General features: G+C 35.9%; 1 protein-coding gene across 5 annotated transcripts in view; it reads right to left on the reverse strand.

Annotated features, from left to right (window-relative positions):
- The window catches only part of ATF7IP (activating transcription factor 7 interacting protein), a 121,502-nt gene that overhangs the window by 54,247 nt on the left and 46,299 nt on the right, over positions 1-20,956 (reverse strand). For all 5 annotated transcript variants that reach the window (XM_055394164.2, XM_055394162.2, XM_055394161.2 and 2 more), the window contains exons 2-3: positions 10,685-12,165; positions 481-564 (exon numbers count right to left, since the gene is read on the reverse strand). In XM_055394164.2, the coding sequence (XP_055250139.2) occupies positions 481-564; positions 10,685-12,158 (1,558 nt within the window). In that variant the 5' untranslated portion in view covers positions 12,159-12,165. The remainder of the gene's footprint in view (positions 1-480; positions 565-10,684; positions 12,166-20,956) is intronic.

Consider the following 20,956-nt stretch of genomic DNA (forward strand, 5'->3'; position numbering starts at 1 on the left):
GAGCAGTAAGACAGAGTTACAGAATACCAATTTCTTGACTTCTGGTCCAGTGATCTTTCCATAAACCTAATGACATTCAAGTAACATTGTTTTCCCCTTCCCATAAAGCTTAAGAACTTTAAATAAACTGAGATACATACTTCCATTAGCCAGCATCACCTCAGACAAAATTCCTATAGGCCCATGATCTAAAAGAAAATCTAAAACAACTTCTCTCAAGATATTCAGATAGTACCTTACTAAATAGTAAGCTTAAATCTTTCTTATGGAACAATGGAAAGAATAAACAAAACAATAAAGCTCATGAAATAATAAACACCTTCAAAGATAGTTGAATTAACCGTCAACAAAATGATTTTACTGTGGCTTACTTAAACTGAAAAGTTTTACAATCATTTCATGAACAGAAGAGTATTTTCTACAGCCTTAAAAGCCGAAACAATTTTTAAAACAATTTCAGGTTTGCTTGTATATGCTTACTTTTCTCAGAAGGTCTTTCATCTTCACGTATTACTTGCTCTTCCTCCTCAGGTTTGTTGTCCTTTTCATTGCTTTCTACTTCTTCTGTAACAAAAATAGAAAAGGAAAATTTCTTCCAATATAATTTGTCAACAGTTCATAATGATTTACATTTTTGGTGTAATTATCCAACTAATAATATTTTATGAAATCAGTCTCAAAATGTAAAATATTGGGAATAAAAAAAGGAGCATGAACTAGTGGAACTCAATGACCAACTCCAGCTTTAAATGTTCTTGCAAGTTCATAATAAACTCTTAACATGGAAAAAAAACTAATATTGATTTTAAAACAAAATATCTTAATAATTTACTGTCATCAACAGATGTGAAAACAACTACTATGGTGCATTTAGACTCCTTTATATTCAGTTATTAAAACGAAAACATTAGTTGTGACTAATTACAAAAAAATTACAAATTACTGACAAACTCAAAACACCTAATATTTTTGACAAGATAGGCTGAATCATTATTTTAATGGTTATGGATAGGTAAAATCTATCCTAAAGATAAAAAAAATTCTACTAAAAAGTAATAGCTACTTCAATACCAGTGCCAACAACTAAATTAGCTAGGTGCTTGACATACATTAATTCTCATCCTCCAAATAATCCTACACTATAAACAGTATTTTTGCCATCATGTAGATAAGGAAAGTAACATTCGAAAAGGTTAAGTAATTTTCAGGCTTCCCAGGTAGCACTAGTGGTAAAGAACTCGCCTGCCAATGCAGGACAGTAAGAGATGTAGGTTCAATCCCTGGGTCAGGAAGATCCCCTGGAGGAGGGCATGGCAGCCCACTCCACTATTTTTGCCTGGAGAATCCCATGGACAGAGGAGCCTGGTTGGCTTCACAAAGAATAGAATATGACTGAAGCGATGTAGCACAAGTAATTTTCATAAGAGGCACATAAAAGCCAACAATTAACAGATGAGACCAAAAAACATTTATAAAGATATCTATACAACTGCATTGTTATAACAAAGAAAATTCCAGAGGCACCAGAAATGGCCTTTGGTCAATTTATAGCTCCTCAACTAACTTAATCATTTAGGGGAGAAGAACAAATCACTAATATATTTGGGTTCAGTTTTTCTCCCTTATATCTTTTAGCGTCAATAAAACATGCCATATTTCATCATATACTACAACCAAAATTAAATAAGCAATGATGTACATATAGCACTATATAAAGATTCTGATTTCTGCTTCAAACACTAGGATTTTAGTCTCAACAGCCCTGAGTAGCGTGTGTGTGTTAGTCGCTCAGTCATGTCCAACTCTTTGTGACCCCATGGACTGACTATAGCCCACCAGGCTCCTTTGTCCATGGAATTCTCCAGGCAAGATACTAAGTAGAAGCTGAGGTTAAAAAAAAAAAAAGAACTTTTAGGTGAAAACAGGCAAAGACGAGGATCACTGATGAACCTATTACAATATTTTTTACACTAAGATATTAAAACAATAAATCTGTAAAGCGTGACAGTAGTAAAACAAAATAAGAATGTTAACACAGTACATATAAAGATTACTGAACCTATTTTTAAACTTTAAAATAAATGAGTATTAGAAAATTAACTTCCCACTTACCACCCTATGCTCATGAGAAATGTTTTTAAGATCTCATCCCTCAACCTCAGTTAAATGAAATGAAACTTTGTTTTGCTCCCTTGTAGACTGTACACTCATTACAAAGCATTTACTATATTTATTTTTCCAAGTTTTCCTGTCTTTAATACTAAGGGTGGTGACTCCCATAGTTTCCAGAGTAACTGGGTTGCTTAAGATTAAGATTTACCTAGTCTTTATTCAGCAAACCATCATAGCACCAAAGGACAAAATTAGCCTTGTAACTTCAATCGATCAGAAAACAGCAGAGCAAACTGGCCTGGTTTGGTCTGCCTCTCTGTGTATGTTACTCTCCCTCTCCTCTGAGAGATGTCAAGTCGAGGGTGCGATTCCTTCATTTTATTCAAAAAACTCCTCTTATCATCCAATTCCCATTTTAGAAGATGTTTAGAAGATGTGACTATATTCTCAATACTTAAAATACTTATTAGGACTTAAAAATAGACAAAGAGAATTAAAATTTAGGCTCAAGTTTGACTTAATAAAGAACTTGGGATTAAAAAAACGGTATTAACAGAATCTACAGAAAGGAATAAGGCCCTATCTTTAATTTTTTGTTGTTGTTGTTCACAAAGTCTACACAGAATCTAAGTGAACTTGCATCAACTCAGAATAATAATCAAAAACCTATGTACACAGTCAGGTTTAAATATAACTTAGAGTAGTTTCTGGGATCCCGAAAACTTATCCAAATACTCAGGTTAAGACTGTTTTTGTTTTTTTTTAGAAGCTGTTCTCATCCAGTTTCTGCTGTAATTCCTCCCATCTTGAGTACAGTCTCATATATTGACGTGCTTTCATATGCAGTTCTATCTGTGGTATTCTTTCCTTTCAACCAGATGAGACAGTAAATGTCTTTTCCAGAACATTTTTAAAGGCTTTATTTAACTAATACAAATTTCCAAATAATATATCTTCCATAGTAAGTTTTTGTGATCCCTTTTAAAGCAAAATTGGGGGGCAAAGTTACATTTTATTATCATCAATTCTCCCATTCTCTCTGAAATTCAACTTCAAATAGGCTTTCAACTCCACTGCCCCTTGTCAAGGTGACAAATGATCTCCAGGTCATTAAATATTTCTCTTCCACCTTAACTGAACAAACAGCAGCATTTGATACATAAATAGAGCTAGTTCTTCCTTCCTTCCTTCTCAGACATTCTTTACTTGACTTTCTAAGACAACAAAATCTCCTAATTTTCTTTCTAGCTGAAGTTCTTTCTTGGTACTCTTTGCTGGTTCTTCCTCATCTCAATCTAATCACTGGACTACTAAGAGCTCAGTTCTTGGACCTCCTCTCACTCACTTATACTCACTCTGAGGTGATTTCAGCTCTCACTCGACATCAACTAATGTCTATATAGTCATATAGACATTATCTATGTGTGCATGCTTAGTCATGTCCAAATCTCTGAGACCTCAGAAGTGTAGTCCGCCATGCTCCTCTGTCCATGGAATTTTCCAATCAAGAATACTGGAGTGGGTTGCCATTTCCTACTCCAGCCATATGGTAATCTATCTACTCCTAATTATTCCTAGACAGTCCAAGCCTCTGCCCTACAATCCAGATATATATCTAACATGGGCAACAACAGCCATCTGAATCTGACCTTACTCTCACATTTTCCTTTCCAAAACTTGTTTTATCTTTGATCTTCCTCAACTTCTTGATAGAACAATCTGCAACTTCCACACCAATGTATAGGAATATGAGGTTCCATAAACAAAATTCAAACAGGTAAGATAGTTGAATATTAATGGGCTGAGATAATAAAGAATTCCAGCTGAACACAGTAAACAGTGAAAACAAATCATCAATAATTTTAATTGTCTAAACCATGGATGTGACCAGTGATAGAAGCAAGGTCCGGTGCTGTAAAGAGCAATATTGCATAGGAACCTGGAATGTTAGGTCCATGAATCAAGGCAAATTGGAAATGGTCAAACGGGAGATGGCAAGAGTGAATGTCGACATTCTAGGAATCAGTGAATTAAAATGGACTAGAACGGGTGAATTTAACTCGGATGACCATTATATCTACTACTGTGGGCAGGAAACCCTTAGAAGAAATGGAGTAGCCATCATGGTCAACAAAAGAGTCCGAAATGCAGTACTTGGATGCAATCTTAAAAACGACAGAATGATTTCTGTTCGTTTCCAAGGCAAACCATTCAATATTACAGTAATCCAGGCCTATGCCCCAACCAGTAATGCTGAAGAAGCTGAAGTTAATCGGTTCTGTGAAGACCTACAAGACCTTTTAGAACTAACACCCAAAAAAGATGTCCTTTTCATTATAGGGGACTGGAATGCAAAAGTAGGAAGTCAAGAAACACCTGGAGTAACAGGCAAATTTGGCCTTGGAGCACGGAATGAAGCAGGGCAAAGGCTAATAGAGTTTTGTCAAGAAAACGCACTGGTCATAGCAAACACCCTCTTCCAACAACACAAGAGAAGACTCTACACATGGACATCACCAGATGGTCAACACCGAAATCAGATTGATTATATTCTTTGCAACCAAAGATGGAGAAGCTGTATACAGTTAGCAAAAACAAGACCAGGAGCTGACTGAGGCTCAGATCATGAACTCCTTATTGCGAAATTCAGACTTAAATTGAAGAAAGTAGGGAAAACCACTAGACCATTCAGATATGACCTCAATCAAATCCCTTATGATTATACAGTGGAAGTGAGGAATAGATTGAAGGGACTAGATCTGATAGAGTGCCTGATGAACTCTGGACGGAGGTTCGTGACATTGTACAGGAAACAGGGACCAAGACCATCCCCATGGAAAAGAAATGCAAAAGAGCAAAATGGCTGTCTGAGGAGGCCTTACAAATAGCTGTGAAAAGAAGAGAGGCGAAAAGCAAAGGAGAAAAGGAAAGATATAAGCATCTGAATGCAGAGTTCCAAAGAACAGCAAGGAGAGATAAGAAAGTCTTCCTCAGTGATCAATGCAAAGAAATAGAGGAAAACAACAGAATAGGAAAAACAAGAGAGCTCTTCAAGAAAATTAGAGATTCCAAGGGAACATTTCATGCAAAGATGGGCTCGATAAAGGACAGAAATGGTATGGACCTAATAGAAGCAGAAGATATTAAGAAGAGGTGGCAGGAATACACAGAAGAACTGTACAAAAAAGATCTTCACGACCAAGACAGTCACGATAACGTGATCACTGACCTAGAGCCAGACATCTTGGAATGTGAAGTCAAGTGGGCCTTAGAAAGCATCACTACTAATAAAGCTAGTGGAGGTGATGGAATTCCAGTTGAGCTATTTCAAGTCTTGAAAGATGATGCTGTGAAAGTGCTGCACTCAATATGCCAGCAGATTTGGAAAACTCAGCGCTGGCCACAGGACTGGAAGAGGTCAGTCTTCATTCCAATCCCAAAGAAAGGCAATGCCAAAGAATGCTCAAACTACCGCACAATTGCACTCATCTCACATGCTAGTAAAGTCATGCTCAAAATTCTCCAAGCCAGGCTTCAGCAGTATGTAAACCGTGAACTCCCAGATGTTCAAGCAGGTTTTAGAAAAGGCAGAGGCACCAGAGATCAAATTGCCAACATCCGCTGGATCATCAAAAAGCAAGAGAGTTTCAGAAAAACATCTATTTCTGCTTCATTGACTATGCCAAAGCCTTTGACTGTGTCGATCACAATAAACTGTGGAACATTCTGAAAGAGATGGGAATCCCAGACCACCTGACCTGCCTCTTGAGAAACCTGTATGCAGGTCAGGAAGCAACAGTTAGAACTGGACATGGAACAACAGACTGGTTCCAAATAGGAAAAGGTGTACGTCAAGGTTGTATATTGTGACCTTGCTTATTTAACTTCTATGCAGAGTACATCATGAGGAACGCTGGGCTGGAAGAAGTACAAGCTGGAATCAAGATTGCTGGGAGAAATATCAATAACCTCAGATATGCAGATGACACTACCCTTATGGCAGAAAGTGAAGAGGAACTCAAAAGCCTCTTGATGAAAGTGAAAGAGGAGAGTGAAAAGGTTGGCTTAAAGCTCAACATTCAGAAAACAAAGATCATGGCATCTGGTCCCATCACTTCATGGGAAATAGATGGAAAAACAGTGGAAACAGTGTCAGACTTTATTTTTTTGGGCTCCAAAATCACTGAAGATGCTGATTGCAGCCATGAAATTAAAAGACGCTTGCTCCTTGGAAGGAAAGTTATGACCAACCTGGATAGTATATTAAAAAGCAGAGACATTACTTTGCCAACCAAGGTCCGTCTAGTCAAGGCAATGGTTTTTCCCGTGGTCATGTATGGATGTGAGAGTTGGACTGTGAAGAAAGCTGATCGCCGAAGAATCGATGCTTTTGAACTGTGGTGCTGGAGAAGACTCTTGAGAGTCCCTTATACTGCAAGGAGATCCAACCAGTCCATTCTAAAGGAGATCAATCCTGGATGTTCATTAGAGGGACTGATGCTAAAGCTGAAACTGCAATACTTTGGCCACCTCATGCGACGGGTTGACTCACTGGAAAAGACTCTGATGCTGGGAAAGGTTGGGGGCGGGAGGAAAAGGGGACGACGGAGAATGAGATGGCTGGATGGCATCACCGACTCTGTGGACATGAGTTTGAGTGTACTCCGGGAGTTGGTGATGGACAGGGAGGCCTGGCGTGCTGTGATTCATGGGGTCGCGGAGAGTCGGACAAGACTGAGCGACTGAACTGAACTGAACTGAAACCATGGCAATTCTATCACTTTCCCTAAAGCAAAATTAGACAGAAATCTTAAATTCTATTCCCATGCAATTATCCTGATTAGCATTTATGATCACTTAATTTACCTTATAAATAAATTAGGATGAGATTAATTTATAAATAAATTAAATGAAGATGAGATGGTGGATGGCATCACCGACTCAATGGACATGAGTTTGAGTAAGTTCCGGGAGAGTTGGTGATGGACAGGGAAGCCTGGTGAGCTGCAGTCCATGGGGTTGCAAAGAGTCGGACACGACTGAGTGACTGAACTGAACTGAATTTATCTTAAGGATTCAGTAAAAAGGGAAAAACAAATCAATCGGATATTTTTAAAATCTGAAATAATATCTGGAAGGAAATCATGTCAGAACTTAGTATAAAATCTTATTTACTGTAAAACAGATTATTCTCCTCAAAAATATTAAGAAATAACAATGTTTAAAGAATTTTAAAAAGCCAAGTAGTCAGAAGAGCTCTCCCTCTCATTTCTCCATAAGAAACAGAATGACAAAGGCAAAAATGGAGGAAAAATTTGAGAATGCAGTAGCTTGAAAGCTAAGGAGAATCTCAAGAGGGAGGATTGTTATTAAGAGATCATTTAAGTATGAGAATAAAATTTCAAAAAAGGATGCCCCTGGATTTAACAACAGGAGCATCAACATTACTCCACTGAGAACAATTAGGTAGGAGGCTGGCAACGTGAAAATTACAATTCAATTAAGTTAGAGAGTAAATAGGAAGAGATGAAATTGTGCTAGCTTTGTTGACGTAACTTGAAGAGTGGCACTGAAAGACAGGAAAGATGGAACAGTAGCTAGAGGAGAGCATAGCATGGAAAATACATGAAAGGTATAACTAATGTGTATACCTCCTCTAGTGTTGCTGTAATGTTCCCAGAGAGAAACCTCTCTTTTCCTAGCCTTTTTTTACATAGACTATGAGTTTAAACATTTAGTGAGTATCAGTTATTATACAGTAGGAATAGCTGCAGTCGTTTGTTACGTTTTTCTATCTTTGTAAACCTGAAATAGCTTTTCTATTTGTTTTCTGCTATCATTCATTACTTTTTATTGATGCTAATACACATTATTACTGCCATATTTAAAATGAATTTGCTAAAGAAGTGTCTGAAACAATAAGAGTTTTATGTTTTCCTACTAGTACAGCATATAAGCGTTAGTACTTAGAGGGAAAAGCCAGATTTACAATTCTGTGTTCTAAAAATACTAAAAATTAGTCAAGAATAAAGAATCTGAAGAAAGTAATACCTCAACAGATGAACAGCAACAAATATGACATGAAACAGATTCTACCACCACATAAAAAGAACAAAGAACAGTTAAGAAACTATACTTTAATCTACAATAACAAAATTTCCTTTGGATCCAGGGACAGAAAATAAAAGTTCAGTTACCAGTTAAGAAATTAAATCTATTACTAAACTTACTCTGTTAACAGCATACAACCAAATAAAAGTCTGAAAGTAAGTAACCAAAAATAAACCCAACTCTGAATTTTCAAAGTATGCAATAGGGGTAGCGACTGAATATTCATCTTGCTGCATTTAACAGCACTGTGTGGGAAGGAGAGTCTCCAGTAGCCTAGATTCTGGAATAAAGGTAAAACGTATAAACCCATTAAAGCTTCAATTTGCTCTAACTTTCTTATACTCACTACCAAAAGATATTTTTAATACTACTCTCTCTATATTTACTGAGAAATGAGTGAAGTTCACCCTAAACAGTTACTTATTATCTTTCCAAAATGTAAACGTTATTCTCCTCTCCTTGAACTCATTCAATGGTTCCCCAGTGCTAGTATGTTTCAGCATTATATGCAAGGTACTCCATGACACACTTTTCTTTATATTACTTAAAATATTATTATATTTCTTATATTACCAATTATTTACTTAATTCCACAAACATTTACTGAGCACTAATTTTGACCCAAGCATTATTTTGGCCTGATTATGATGGCTCAGAGCAGAAGTGATAGCAGTAAAGATGACGAGAAGAGACTATATTCTAGATCTATTCTGCAGATGGCAACAACACGATTTCCTGACAGACTGGATATGCAACATGAACCAAACAAAAAAAGAATCATTCAAAGATCTTGGACCTGAGCAAGTAGGATGGAGTTACAATTAAGAGGGATTATCTTCATTAAAACTCTATGTCACACCGATAGTGAAAGGAAAAGTGCTTCCCTGAATACATCTATATCTCATAAAGTTGCTGCTGCCAAGTCACCTCAGTCGTGTCCGACTCTGTGTGACCCCATAGACGGAAGCCCATCAGGCTTCCCCGTTCCTGGGATTCTCCAGGCAAGAACACTGGAGTGGGTTGCCATTTCCTTCTCCAATGTGTAAAAGTGAAAAGGGAAAGTGAAGTCACTCAGTCATGTCCGACTCATAGCGACCCCATGAACTGCAGCCTACCAGGCTCCTCCGTCCATGGGATTTTCCAGGCAAGAGTACTGGAGTGGCTTGCCATTGCCTTCTCTGAAAGTTACTCTCCTCTAAACTCCCAGCCTACCAATTTAACATTATTACTGTATTCACAACCTTGTATTTAATGGCCTGTGGTTTAATTCTTGTCAGAATCCTCAGGGCAAGTAATAAATTTTACCTTTAAATCCCCAAGCCAAGAAGAACCTGGCCTTTCTATATATACAGGTTTAATAAATGAATGAATGCTCTTTGGAAATGAAGTCATCTTTAAAAAGGGAGAAGTTTCTATCTCCAAAAGAAATGTAGATATGATATATCGGAGTGATGTGGGGGAATCCTGTGTCTTGCCTTTTTTTTTCTTCAAACAAACTAAAACCAAATGCTGTGTTTCTTGTTACAAGGTCACTCCACTCACAGCGCTCTAAAGGCTAACAGAATGTGACACAATGGAAACATAAAGGTATTCATGCCAGTCTGAAAGTAACTGAGAAAGCTTCACATGGGAATGACGCTTGAGTTTGACCATGAAAGCAACGTAGGATTTTCTCATTCTCCCTTTTTCTCTAGCAATAATAAAAGAGATGGGAAAGACAAGCATTGACCAAATCATAAAGTTTATATAGTTTTTATATAAGGAGTCTGAGATAATCCTAAAAGTAATAGGGATCTAACCAAAGAGAGGAACATAATCAAATAATAGAGATTTAAGTTAAGAGATCATTTAGAAAATGAGTCAAACATCAGGTAGAATCTAGAACGCTTAGGAAGCAAATGGATAGTCTTTATCAAACATATAATTAGGCCTCCAGGTTTCTGAATTCCAGCCAGTGATGGTATCATTCCCTGGACAAAGAATATTAAAAGAATCAGATTTCAATTGGAAAACTGTAAAATGGAATTTGTTACACTTGAAGAAAATAAACAGTAGGCCTTTATAACAGATTCAAAGTTATTCAGTTGGTAAGTGATAGCAAGAACAACTTTTAGAATTTTGATTAATTATGTACTGGAAATTGTTATATCACAGTGTTATATTGGTCCATCTTATCTCTATTCCCAGTCTACAAGCTCCTCACGGGCAAGTGTAACATTTTTCTACATTTTTTATCTCCCTTCTCAGCACTTTACACAATGCTGCTCTCAGAGTGTGTCTTTGTTAATTCTGAATTCTGTGAAGTTAAAAACCTGTCAAGTTAAGAGAGTATTCTAGTCACCATCATTCTCAACTTCCTCAACTTTCGTAACTAAAAGAAACTTAAAACTTTATGAGAATGTTTTACTAAGCAGTTTATTAAAGCTAATCAAAATCTTTAAAATTTAAATAATATGCTAACCTGGAGAGCATGTCTCATTTTGTGATATAACTTCAGACTCATCCTTTTCACCCAAGATATCCTCTTCATCAGAGAGGACCAAGAAGGCTTCTTTTGGCAAGCTCTCACTACTTTCTTGTTTAGATGGTGAACCAAAAGAACCTTCCATCTTTTCTTCCAAATCTGGATTTGACTCATCAATTGGAAGGAGAGAAGCTTTAGAAAAGCAAGTGAGTTCATCTTCAGCAGGTGCAAGCTTTTCCAAAATAGGAATGATTTCATCTGTCTCCATAGAATCTGTATTTTCTAGGATATTCTCATTTTTGTCATCTTTTATAACATCTTCACTAATGGTTTCTATAAGGTCTGCAGAATTTTCTTCTTCATTCTTTTCACTTTGGTCAATCTCCACACTGCTAGATATAGCCTCCTCTCCAAGAGCAGATTCTGTGCTTGCATCTTCTTCTAACTTCTTTTCAGGAGACATATCTGAACAAATAATTGTATCATCTGTTTCGAGAGCTTCTGCATCAGCATCACTATTACTATCAGCTTTATTTTTCTCATCAAATGAGAAAATTTGACCTAACTTTTCATCGTCTCTATTTTGTTGAAGAAAATCATCACCTTTATTGCTACTGGGCTCTGTACTATCAGTTTCAGGAACTGGTTCACAGGCTGGTACCGAACTTGGGTCAAAGGTGGGGTCAAAGGCTGTCTCAGAAGTTGGTTCATCAGAAGTTGGTTCATCAGAGGCTGGATTACCAGAGGCTGAATCACCAAAAGCTGGATCACCAGAAGTCAGGTCACCAGAGCCTGGATCATCAGAGGCCAGTGATTCAGAGGCAAGATCACCAGAGGCCGGATCATCACACGCTGAATCACTGGAGACTGGTTCAGTGGAGACCGACTCACCAGGGACTGAGTCACTGGACACCAGTTCATTAGAAACTGGCTCACTGGAGACTATTTCACCAGAGGCAAGATTTCCAGAGATAGGGTCACCAGAAGCAGGATCACCAGAGGTTAATGTTTCAGAGGCCAGGTCTCCAGAGACAGAATCTTCAGACCCCCGACCTCCAGTAGCCATATCAGAAGCCGGATCACCAGAAGATGGCTCAGCAGTCAGTTTAGAGGCTAGATCTGGACTTATATTATTTGCAGACAAAGGTTCACACTTTAAGTCATCATCCTGCTTGCTTTTTACATGAACATTTAAGGTACAGGGTGTTTCTTTCCGTTCTGCTTTACTTTTTTCAGGGTCAAAACAAAGATCCTCAATGCCATTCACCTCTTCCTTATCATAGTCCATATTTTCCAAAGGTGAGGTTGGGTCCAAATCTCCATTTTCATGGTTGCCATTTAACAGCTTGACATCAGTTTTCAACAGTTCTTCCTTGACCTTGTACACTGCTTCAAGTTGCTGACGATCACTCACTCTCATTGTTTTTCGAGCCTTAAAGACTTTTTTTTGAGGTTCTTCTATACTATCCATTTTGAATCTTTAAAAAAAGAAAGAAAAAGAAAGAGTTTAACAATTGAAACCAAAGCCACCTAATTATAGACTTATTACAAATTGATCTTAGAAGCAAGCACCACTGTACGTAATTTTAAAGTAATTATAGAAAGCATAATTATTTATGCTAATTTATTTAAAGCATAACACACATAATGCTGTGTATCAATTTTTATATTTATTGAATTTATATAACATAAAATTGATAATAGGTACGGTTCATAAGAGATCAATTACTAGGCAATGTTAGGGGGAAAGTGACTAATTTCTAGTTTTCATTCACAGTAAGCTAACGGATTCACAGAGTATGGAGGAGAGAGCGTTAAAAAAGTACATGAAGTAAAAAAGTAGTTATCATGGAAAAATAAGAGAATGAAAGCAGTAGAGGAATGGGGGAGAGGTATAGAGGTAGGGGGAAAAAGAAAGGAGAATTAAGGAACATAAAGAAATATTACATTTGCAATCAGAAATATCTAAATAACTGTTAACATATTAATAACAGATTACTATTTAGAAAGTGAAAAGACAACTTACAATAGAAGAAAATACAGTTGACCCTTGAACAAATGTGGTTTGAGCTTTAGGGGTCCTCTTAAACTTGGAATTTTTTTTTATAAATACATACTACACTATTACCTGACTCACGGCTGGTTGAATCTGCAGGTACAAAGGGCTAACTGTAAAGTTACATAAGGATTTTCAACTGTACGAGGTTCAGCACCATTAGTCCCTACATTTTTCAAGGGTCAACTGTATTTGCAAATCATATATTTGCAAATCAAATACCTGATAAGAGATTAACATCTGGAAAATGTAAAATACTATTGCAATTGAAAAATAACATCAAAAAAGGCAACTTAAAAATGGGCAACAGACTTGAACAGACATTTCTCTGAAAGATACCAAAAAAGACAATAAGCAATGAACATAAACAGACGCCTCACATGATTTAGTCATCAGAGAAATGCAAATCAAAACCAAAATGAGCTAACACCTCACACACACCAGGGTGGCTATTATCAAAAGAAATAATGAGTGCTGGTAAGAATGTGAGCAAATTGAAACCCTCATACAATGGCAATGGGATTGTAAATTGGTACAGCTGCTTTGGAAAAATAGTCTGGCAGTTCCACAACATGCTAAATATTAAGCATTAAATTTAATCTTTCCTCTTTTTCGTAATGTATTCATGTAAAGCTATAAATTTCCCTCTAAGCGCTGCTTTAGCTGCATCTCACATTTTAATGTGTCATATTTTTCACTGTTCTATTAAAATATTTTCTAATTTCCATTATGACTTCTTCTTTCAACTGTGAGTTACTTAAAAGTATATTTCTTTAAAAAGTAGTAACACGCAACTATGTGAATAAGCTCTTTAAAATACATACATATATCTTTAAAATACATATATATAAAGTCGATTTCATTAATAAAAAAATCAAGCAGTGTAGATTTACAAGTAAGTCGCTAAGTATTGCAGATTTTAGGCCTAATGAAGACGTCCACTTGAAAAAAATAAATTAGCACCCTAAGACATAATTTCTCAAATTGTAACCTCATTTGAATAGGGGTCTTTGCAGAGATAATAAAGTTAAAATAAGGTCATTAGGGTGGGTCCTAATTCCATATGACGAGTGCACTTATTAAAAGGGAAAAATCTGGACACAGACACATACACATGAGAACACTGTGTGGTAACTGGAGTTACCAGTCACAAGCCATAGCTGGGAGAGAAATATGGAACAGATCCTCCCTTAGCTTCATCAGTGAGGGCATGGCCCCCTTAACACCTTAATTTCAGACTTCTAACTGCCAGAAATGCAAGACAATACATTTCTGTTATTTAAGAAAAAAAAAAAATTTTCTTTTTCAAGCAATGTGATTTACCACATAAACAGAATAGAAGGTAAAAATAAACAACAGATCATCTCAACACGGAATATTCATTCTATAAAATTCAAAATTGAGTCATAATTAAGCTCTCAGAAATCTAATAGAAGTAAACAACTAAAATCTAATACAGGTTATCTACAAAAGAAAATTGCAAGTATCATACTTAATGGTAAAATAAGATCAGAACTAAGACAAGGATGTTCTCTATCAATGTTTCTGTGTTAACATTTGGTTCTAGAAAAAGACAATGTTGCCACTCTACAGCAGAATAAAACAAACATCCTTTTAAGGACTAAGATATACAGGAATCATGAATATTGATTTTAAATGGATATTCACTTAATATCATCATTACCAGTATGAATGATGCTAGGATATACTTGCTTGGAGAAGAGAAAAAAGCAGCTCTGAAATCTAGGAATTTAAGGTTCAAAGCTCAGTGTCATTATAAATCGATCTGATGCTTATAGCTAAGCCATGTTGGACATAACCACCTCAGCATTTAAATTAGACAACGTCACTATGCAACCCAGCAACCCATAAATTACTTAATATCTCCCCCTCTGACTAAATAAGTGATGGTTACACGTTTTCATTTTTTTTAATCACCTGTAGTTTTACCCTCACTGTCGTTTGTACTGAGATAGTTACTGAGCACAGAAATTGCTCCCCGCCCCCTTTCTGATAGTACCTAATCCAGATTAAGGCTCTCCTGCCTCAAACCCTTCCCGCAAAACCTAACCTATACTATAAATAAACCGTTTACCAGGTTTTTTTCTAATATCCTCCTATTGATATGCCTCAGTTTCCCCTGTGGTGAGCATTCTCTCTCACTGCAACAAATAATAAACCCAATTTTTCAATTACAGGTATGTTCCTGATACTCCATCGTTCCTCTAGCTGAAAGGCACAAAACAATGGCCCAGCCTATTTGCTGGAGGCCAATAAAGCTTGAGAACCAACCATTGTGTCACAGCATTTCTAGATTGCAGTATAAAATCTGCATTCATACTCTTACTGTAACCCAACTACTTATATTTCTTAGTCTTCCTAGGTTTTAAGTTATAGGGCTGAGTAAAACTATTTACAAAAATTACCTTAAAATGAGAAGAAATGTCAAAGCAAAATTATCATAGCACTATTTTTAAGGATTATTAAATGCAGCTACAATTTAACTTCAAAATTTTCCCCACCTACAATCCATTTTAAACTCAACTTGCTGAAAAATGTTCTGCAAAGAAGATACAATGCAAGTTTTGTAGACATTTTCCTTGCTGACTCCAAACATAAAAAATGATTAAATTTATAGTACTAGGAGTGTGGTTACCCTTTAAATATTTTCAAATACTGAACTGCAATTCTTCTGGATTTTGACATTGTAACGGCCACATTTCTCAGCCGTTATATACATAACTGGTCACTGTTGCCAGATGCATTAAAAACAAACATTCTTCTTTTTAAAAAAGCATATTTTCATAATTTTTAGTAATTCCAGTAAGAACATGAATTCTGCCAACAGAAATATGTGCTTGATTTCTAACTCTCCCATGTACTTATTATGTGACACAGGGCAAGTTACCTGGCATTTCAATGTTTAATATCAGCCACCTTAAAAAGGGAATATCAGTACCTGACACAGAGGTTGCAGTAATGATTATGAGATTCTATACATTAAGTGTTTGGAAGGCAGTTAGCACTCAACAAATGTTATTGTAATTGTCTATGTATATTCAGGATGTTTTTAGGGATAGAGAATCTGAAACAAGTTTCTCTTAAATATTTTTGGTAGTTTGTATATGAATTAGAAAGTCTACCATGCACACATCATGTTCAATGTTAATTGTCACCAAGTAACATTTAATAAAAATAAATGTTATCAAAGCAAACTGGTTTTATCAACAAAATTGCCATTAATACAGTAAAATAAAAGACTATACAAAGAATTACAGAATAACTACCATCTATACCCACAAGGGCGCAGACTACAGCCATTTTTCAAGATCTTTTAAGGGTTCTAAGTAAATACAATGAATAACAAAGCAAGAAGGAAGTAGCATGAACAACCAGTTCAAACTAGTTCAGCCATATCTATGCAAACCAATCAGCAATAAGTTTAACTATTTTGCATAAATAATGTATATTTAAGAAAGACACAGGAGAGAAGGGTGTGTTACCTGCAAACAAGTCTCCATTACTATATGACTGGAACAAAACAATTCTAAAGATCATTTTAAATATCGTCATCCGGAACTGACACATCATTCACAAAACTATACTACAAAAGAAATACTACTTTTTTACTACTTTTTTCATGACTACAGTCATGAAGCTCTCACGGGACTGCAATTTATTTTCATAGGAAAAGCACTTATATTTTACAGCAGAAAGTGTCTGCCATATCTAGAAGTAAATGTGTAAACTGTAATGAACTACTTTCTCCTGAAAACATTTTTCATAAGGAAGATAGTAAGAAAAAAATGTTTTAAGTCCTTACTTTAATGTTCAGATTCAAGAACTGTGGGGAAATATCACCACTTTAAAAAAAATTTCTTTTTTCTACAGCATTAACAAGAATTTCACCTTTACTAAAGGAATTTATATTTAAATAACCAAGAAGGGTGTGTTACCTGCAAATAAATCTCTATGGCTTGGATTTTTTTTTTTTTTTCAAATTTTGGGTAAATTATTTTTAAGGAAAGCCCAATAAGCCTCTTCTTCTTTAAGTGAAACCATTATTTTCTTCTCTGCTTCATCCCCCTCCACCCATTTCTTTCACACTCTTCTTTCTAGCAAAGAGATTATAGCTATGAAACAACAAAGAGAAGTATTACCAAAAGCTGTAATGCCTTAGCCTACAATCTGCCTGCTCAAAAAGCTCAAGAATTTAAGTGGCTGTTCAAGAGCTGCTCACAAACTCAGCCAATCAGCAGCCAGCATTCTGATTCCTGCCCAGCAACAGGAGACAGACAATAAGGTCAGAAAAACATAGTTAAAACCTGGATTCGCAACACTTCAGTGAGGTTCTTTGTCTGATAAAAGTAATCTAGAACATAATTGCATAAAATTCTAAACCTATAATATGCACAAAATATACCACATAAATAAAATAGGATAAAAGGTGTAAATCTTATTAAAGAACATTTCCAGAAATATAAATCCATGCCCTACCTGGGGAATGAGTCAAATATGGACAATACATAACAAGAACATACGTCTCTACACAATGGGTTAGAATCTGCAAGATTCAACTGTAAATTTCTTTTTAAAATTACATAGTCTTTAACGTATATAAAACATTTATACTAGAAATCCAGCAAAATCTTAAATCCAAATAACAAGATTATTTTCATACCCATCTATCCCTATCATTATAGATTTCCAATTCCAAAAGTTAATTGTATTCTGGACCCAAAGGTTAACTATGGATAGCATTATAAAGTGTTTTGTTGTCTACTGCACTGAACTAACTTAGTTTGATTCATTTAATGAAATTAAAATGTGATTCTTGATAACCTGTATTAAGTGTTATAAGTACAATTACTATATTCTTTTCACCTTAACTGTCTTTGGCAGCAGGTTACAAAAAGGTTATGAGCTCTCCCCTTTTGAAGAAATAAAGCAAATATATATACTACATAATAAATATTCATGTAAATTGAAGGGAATTTTTTTATAGGACATCATTCTAATCCTTTAAATATAAAATTATAAAATAAAAATAGGAAATCTGTCATCAGAATATTTTTTCTCAAATTCACTACCTATGAGATTTTTAGTAGTAAGTTTTTAAAATAAACTTCATTTTTTCTCTTTCAATTACAGATGAACCTTGTAATTTTTCAAACATACCCAAGAGGGAGCTTGCTGCAGCCATACTCTTATATAATCTCACCATAGGAAAAATAAATCAGCAGCTGCTTGAATGCTTCAGTCTTGTGAGAGAACTGAAATTCACTGTTTGATTGGCTTAAAGCCACAGCTGCCTAGACCAATCAGACATCAGCATCACAAACCTTGCCCGGCAACAAGGGAAGCAGATGAGGGCAAGTGCTCTACCAAGAATCCAAACGGTGTAAAATTAAAGGTGAACGATGAAATTGACACATATTTGTAACATACCCCCAGATTCTTATTTCAATAACAGGTCCATAGCAGGGTTTTCCTGATTAAATAAACAAGGATCTATACTACTGCTTTCCAAGAACTGCTTTAACTAACAAAACAACAGGAAGTACCAAAACTGTTGGGTCAAAGCGCACAGACACATACACAGACACTATATTAACTCCAAGTATGGGTATGTGATGAAGTATGTCAAAGTAAAATTTTAGCAAAAACTTGCAAAGTGATAAACAAAGCCATTTAAATGGACTTGACATTTCTATCTTTGACATAGGTACTCCAATTAAATTCATGCTTTTAACTGATAGTACTATAACATTATTCTGAATAATGGGATGCTGAAAATAATTTTTATTCAGATTTCAGTTTATGTTAAATGGATTAAACAAACATTACTCAGTAGGCTTGACTATTGATGGCTTACTCTTAAATAATCACTTTATGCTGAGGATTCCTAGCCTCTGTAGAAATGCAACTCAGTTACTGTGCTAAGAATTCCATTCTCAATTGAGAACCGTGTGATTTTACTCCGCAGTTCTAAATTTTACTTGAGAATTCTGCAATAGCCCTGAAAATAAAATCATAAATAATAATCACTCTGCTGCACAGTAAATGTTAATAATCTGCATAATGTTTACTGTTCATTAGTGAAGGCTGGTGAAATGATTCATCCTCTTGATATTTATCTGTGAAGATTTAATATAGTTTCTAAATTTTTATCTTAAATACTAGATATCTTGTCAACTTTGTCAATAACTATTTTTCTAAAACTGGAGTAAAACATAATCACTACTCCTATTAAAACTTTCACAAGGATTTTCATCTTGTTTCCAAACTTCTCTTGAAGTCACTCACAAAGCACTGGCAATATTTACTTGAGAATCCAGAATCCCTTACAGTTCACAATTCTTCAACTCTCCTATGCTATGGTTCTTCCCTCAATTGCAAAAGAACACACTGCATTAAAAAGAAAAAAAAAAAAAAAGGAAACATTAACTGGTGGAAATCCGTTCCTTATCTAATAATACTCACAAGTTTGGTATGGTTTCAAGTGCTTATAATATTTGATGCAACAAATAACCCCTTCTGCCTCTCAGCAACCTCATGATATCACAGCTGAGATATCAAAACATATAATGGGATATCCCTTAACTAAATGTTTAAAACTAATCAGCAACAAAGGAAACAGAAGTTTGCTTTACCAACAATCCCTTGGACAAAGCAAGAGCAAATTAATATTGATTAATAAGCACATCAAACAGAACATTCACTAGTCTAATTTGTTGCATTCACTGATATATTTTGAAGAATACTAGAGTAGTCTACCGGAGAAGGCAATGGCAAGCCACTCCAGTACTATTGCCTAGAAAATCCCATGGATGGAGGAGCCTGGTGGGCTGCAGTCCGTGGGGTCACTAAGGGTCGGACACGACTGAGCGACTTCACTTTCACTTTTCACTTTCCACTTTCACACATTGGAGAAGGAAATGGCAACCCACTCCAGTGTTCTTGCCTGGAGAATCCCAGGGACGGGGGAGCCTGGTGGGCTTCCGTCTATGGGGTCACACAGAGTCGGACACGACTGAAGTGACTTAGCAGCAGCAGCAGCAGAGCAGTCTACATGAAAAAATGCAAATGCAAGATACCTTAAAATCACTTCTTCCAGTGTATTTCGGGGATCATTCTGTTATACACTCTAAGTCAAATTAATTGACTTCATCCAACAAACTCAATTATGGAACACACTAAATTACATCCCCTCAGAAAATTAGCCAGTTATCCATCAGGGCCCACTAGCTTATCCAACTCATCAAACTCCACCAGCACCTAGGCAGCAATGAGTAAAGTTACAGACGGCTATGTATTTTATTTCCTCAAGAATTTAAGAACTACTTGTCCAAAATTTTTCACACTTTACTTGGATGAATTAAAACACCCAGAATGATTTAGGAGGGCAAAAAGATGAAAGATGTAGATCCTTCAAATGATAGGAAATAGCGCTTACTTTTCTTATTGACTCAATCTAAGGAGAAAGGATGGAGAGCTTACTTTCTGTGTCAGTCAGCTTTCACTAGGTAATAAAGCAGTAAGAAAAAAAAAATGTTTTTTACTGGCTAATAACTAACAATCTTCTTCATTCTAGGTCATCAGCTGAAGAAGCAGCAAATGCTTCCCCAGCCCCCACAATTCCAAGTCTTGTGGCATAGAGAAAAGCCCATAATGACCGAGAAAAAAAAGCCCACAATGACAGAACCATACAATATACAATGGATTTTAAAGCTTTTTCTTAGACATAGTATACGCCACTTTCACTCACAGCCCATTGGCTAAACCCAAGTTTAAGAGGGTAGAGAGAAAAAAGCTCTCATGGGGAAACATTTCATGTCACATGGCAAAACGCAGGGATATGTAATCTTACCAAAACAAGAATAACAATGAACTATATAATTTACCCATTGGAGTAGGAAACAGCAGTCCACTCCAGTATTCTTGCCTGGAAAATTCCATAGATAGAGGAGCCTGGCAGGCTACAGTACATGGGGTTGCAAAGAGTCAGACACAACTGAGCATGCATGCACATATAATCCACCACAACTCAAAAATACATTATTATAAAAGCTTGGCAAAATAAAGATTTCTAAACTAACAAAACCAAATCTACTCTATGTTCCAACATTAGCATAATAGTTGTCACAGGATAAATCACCCAAACTCTCCTGATTTCATGTCACTCAACAGTAAAACTGAGGAAGTTAGACTAG

Source organism: Moschus berezovskii, chromosome 6, assembly GCF_049115385.1.
Source record: "Moschus berezovskii isolate FMDL1 chromosome 6, NW_MosBer_1.0, whole genome shotgun sequence".
NCBI classification, from domain to species: domain Eukaryota; kingdom Metazoa; phylum Chordata; class Mammalia; order Artiodactyla; family Moschidae; genus Moschus; species Moschus berezovskii.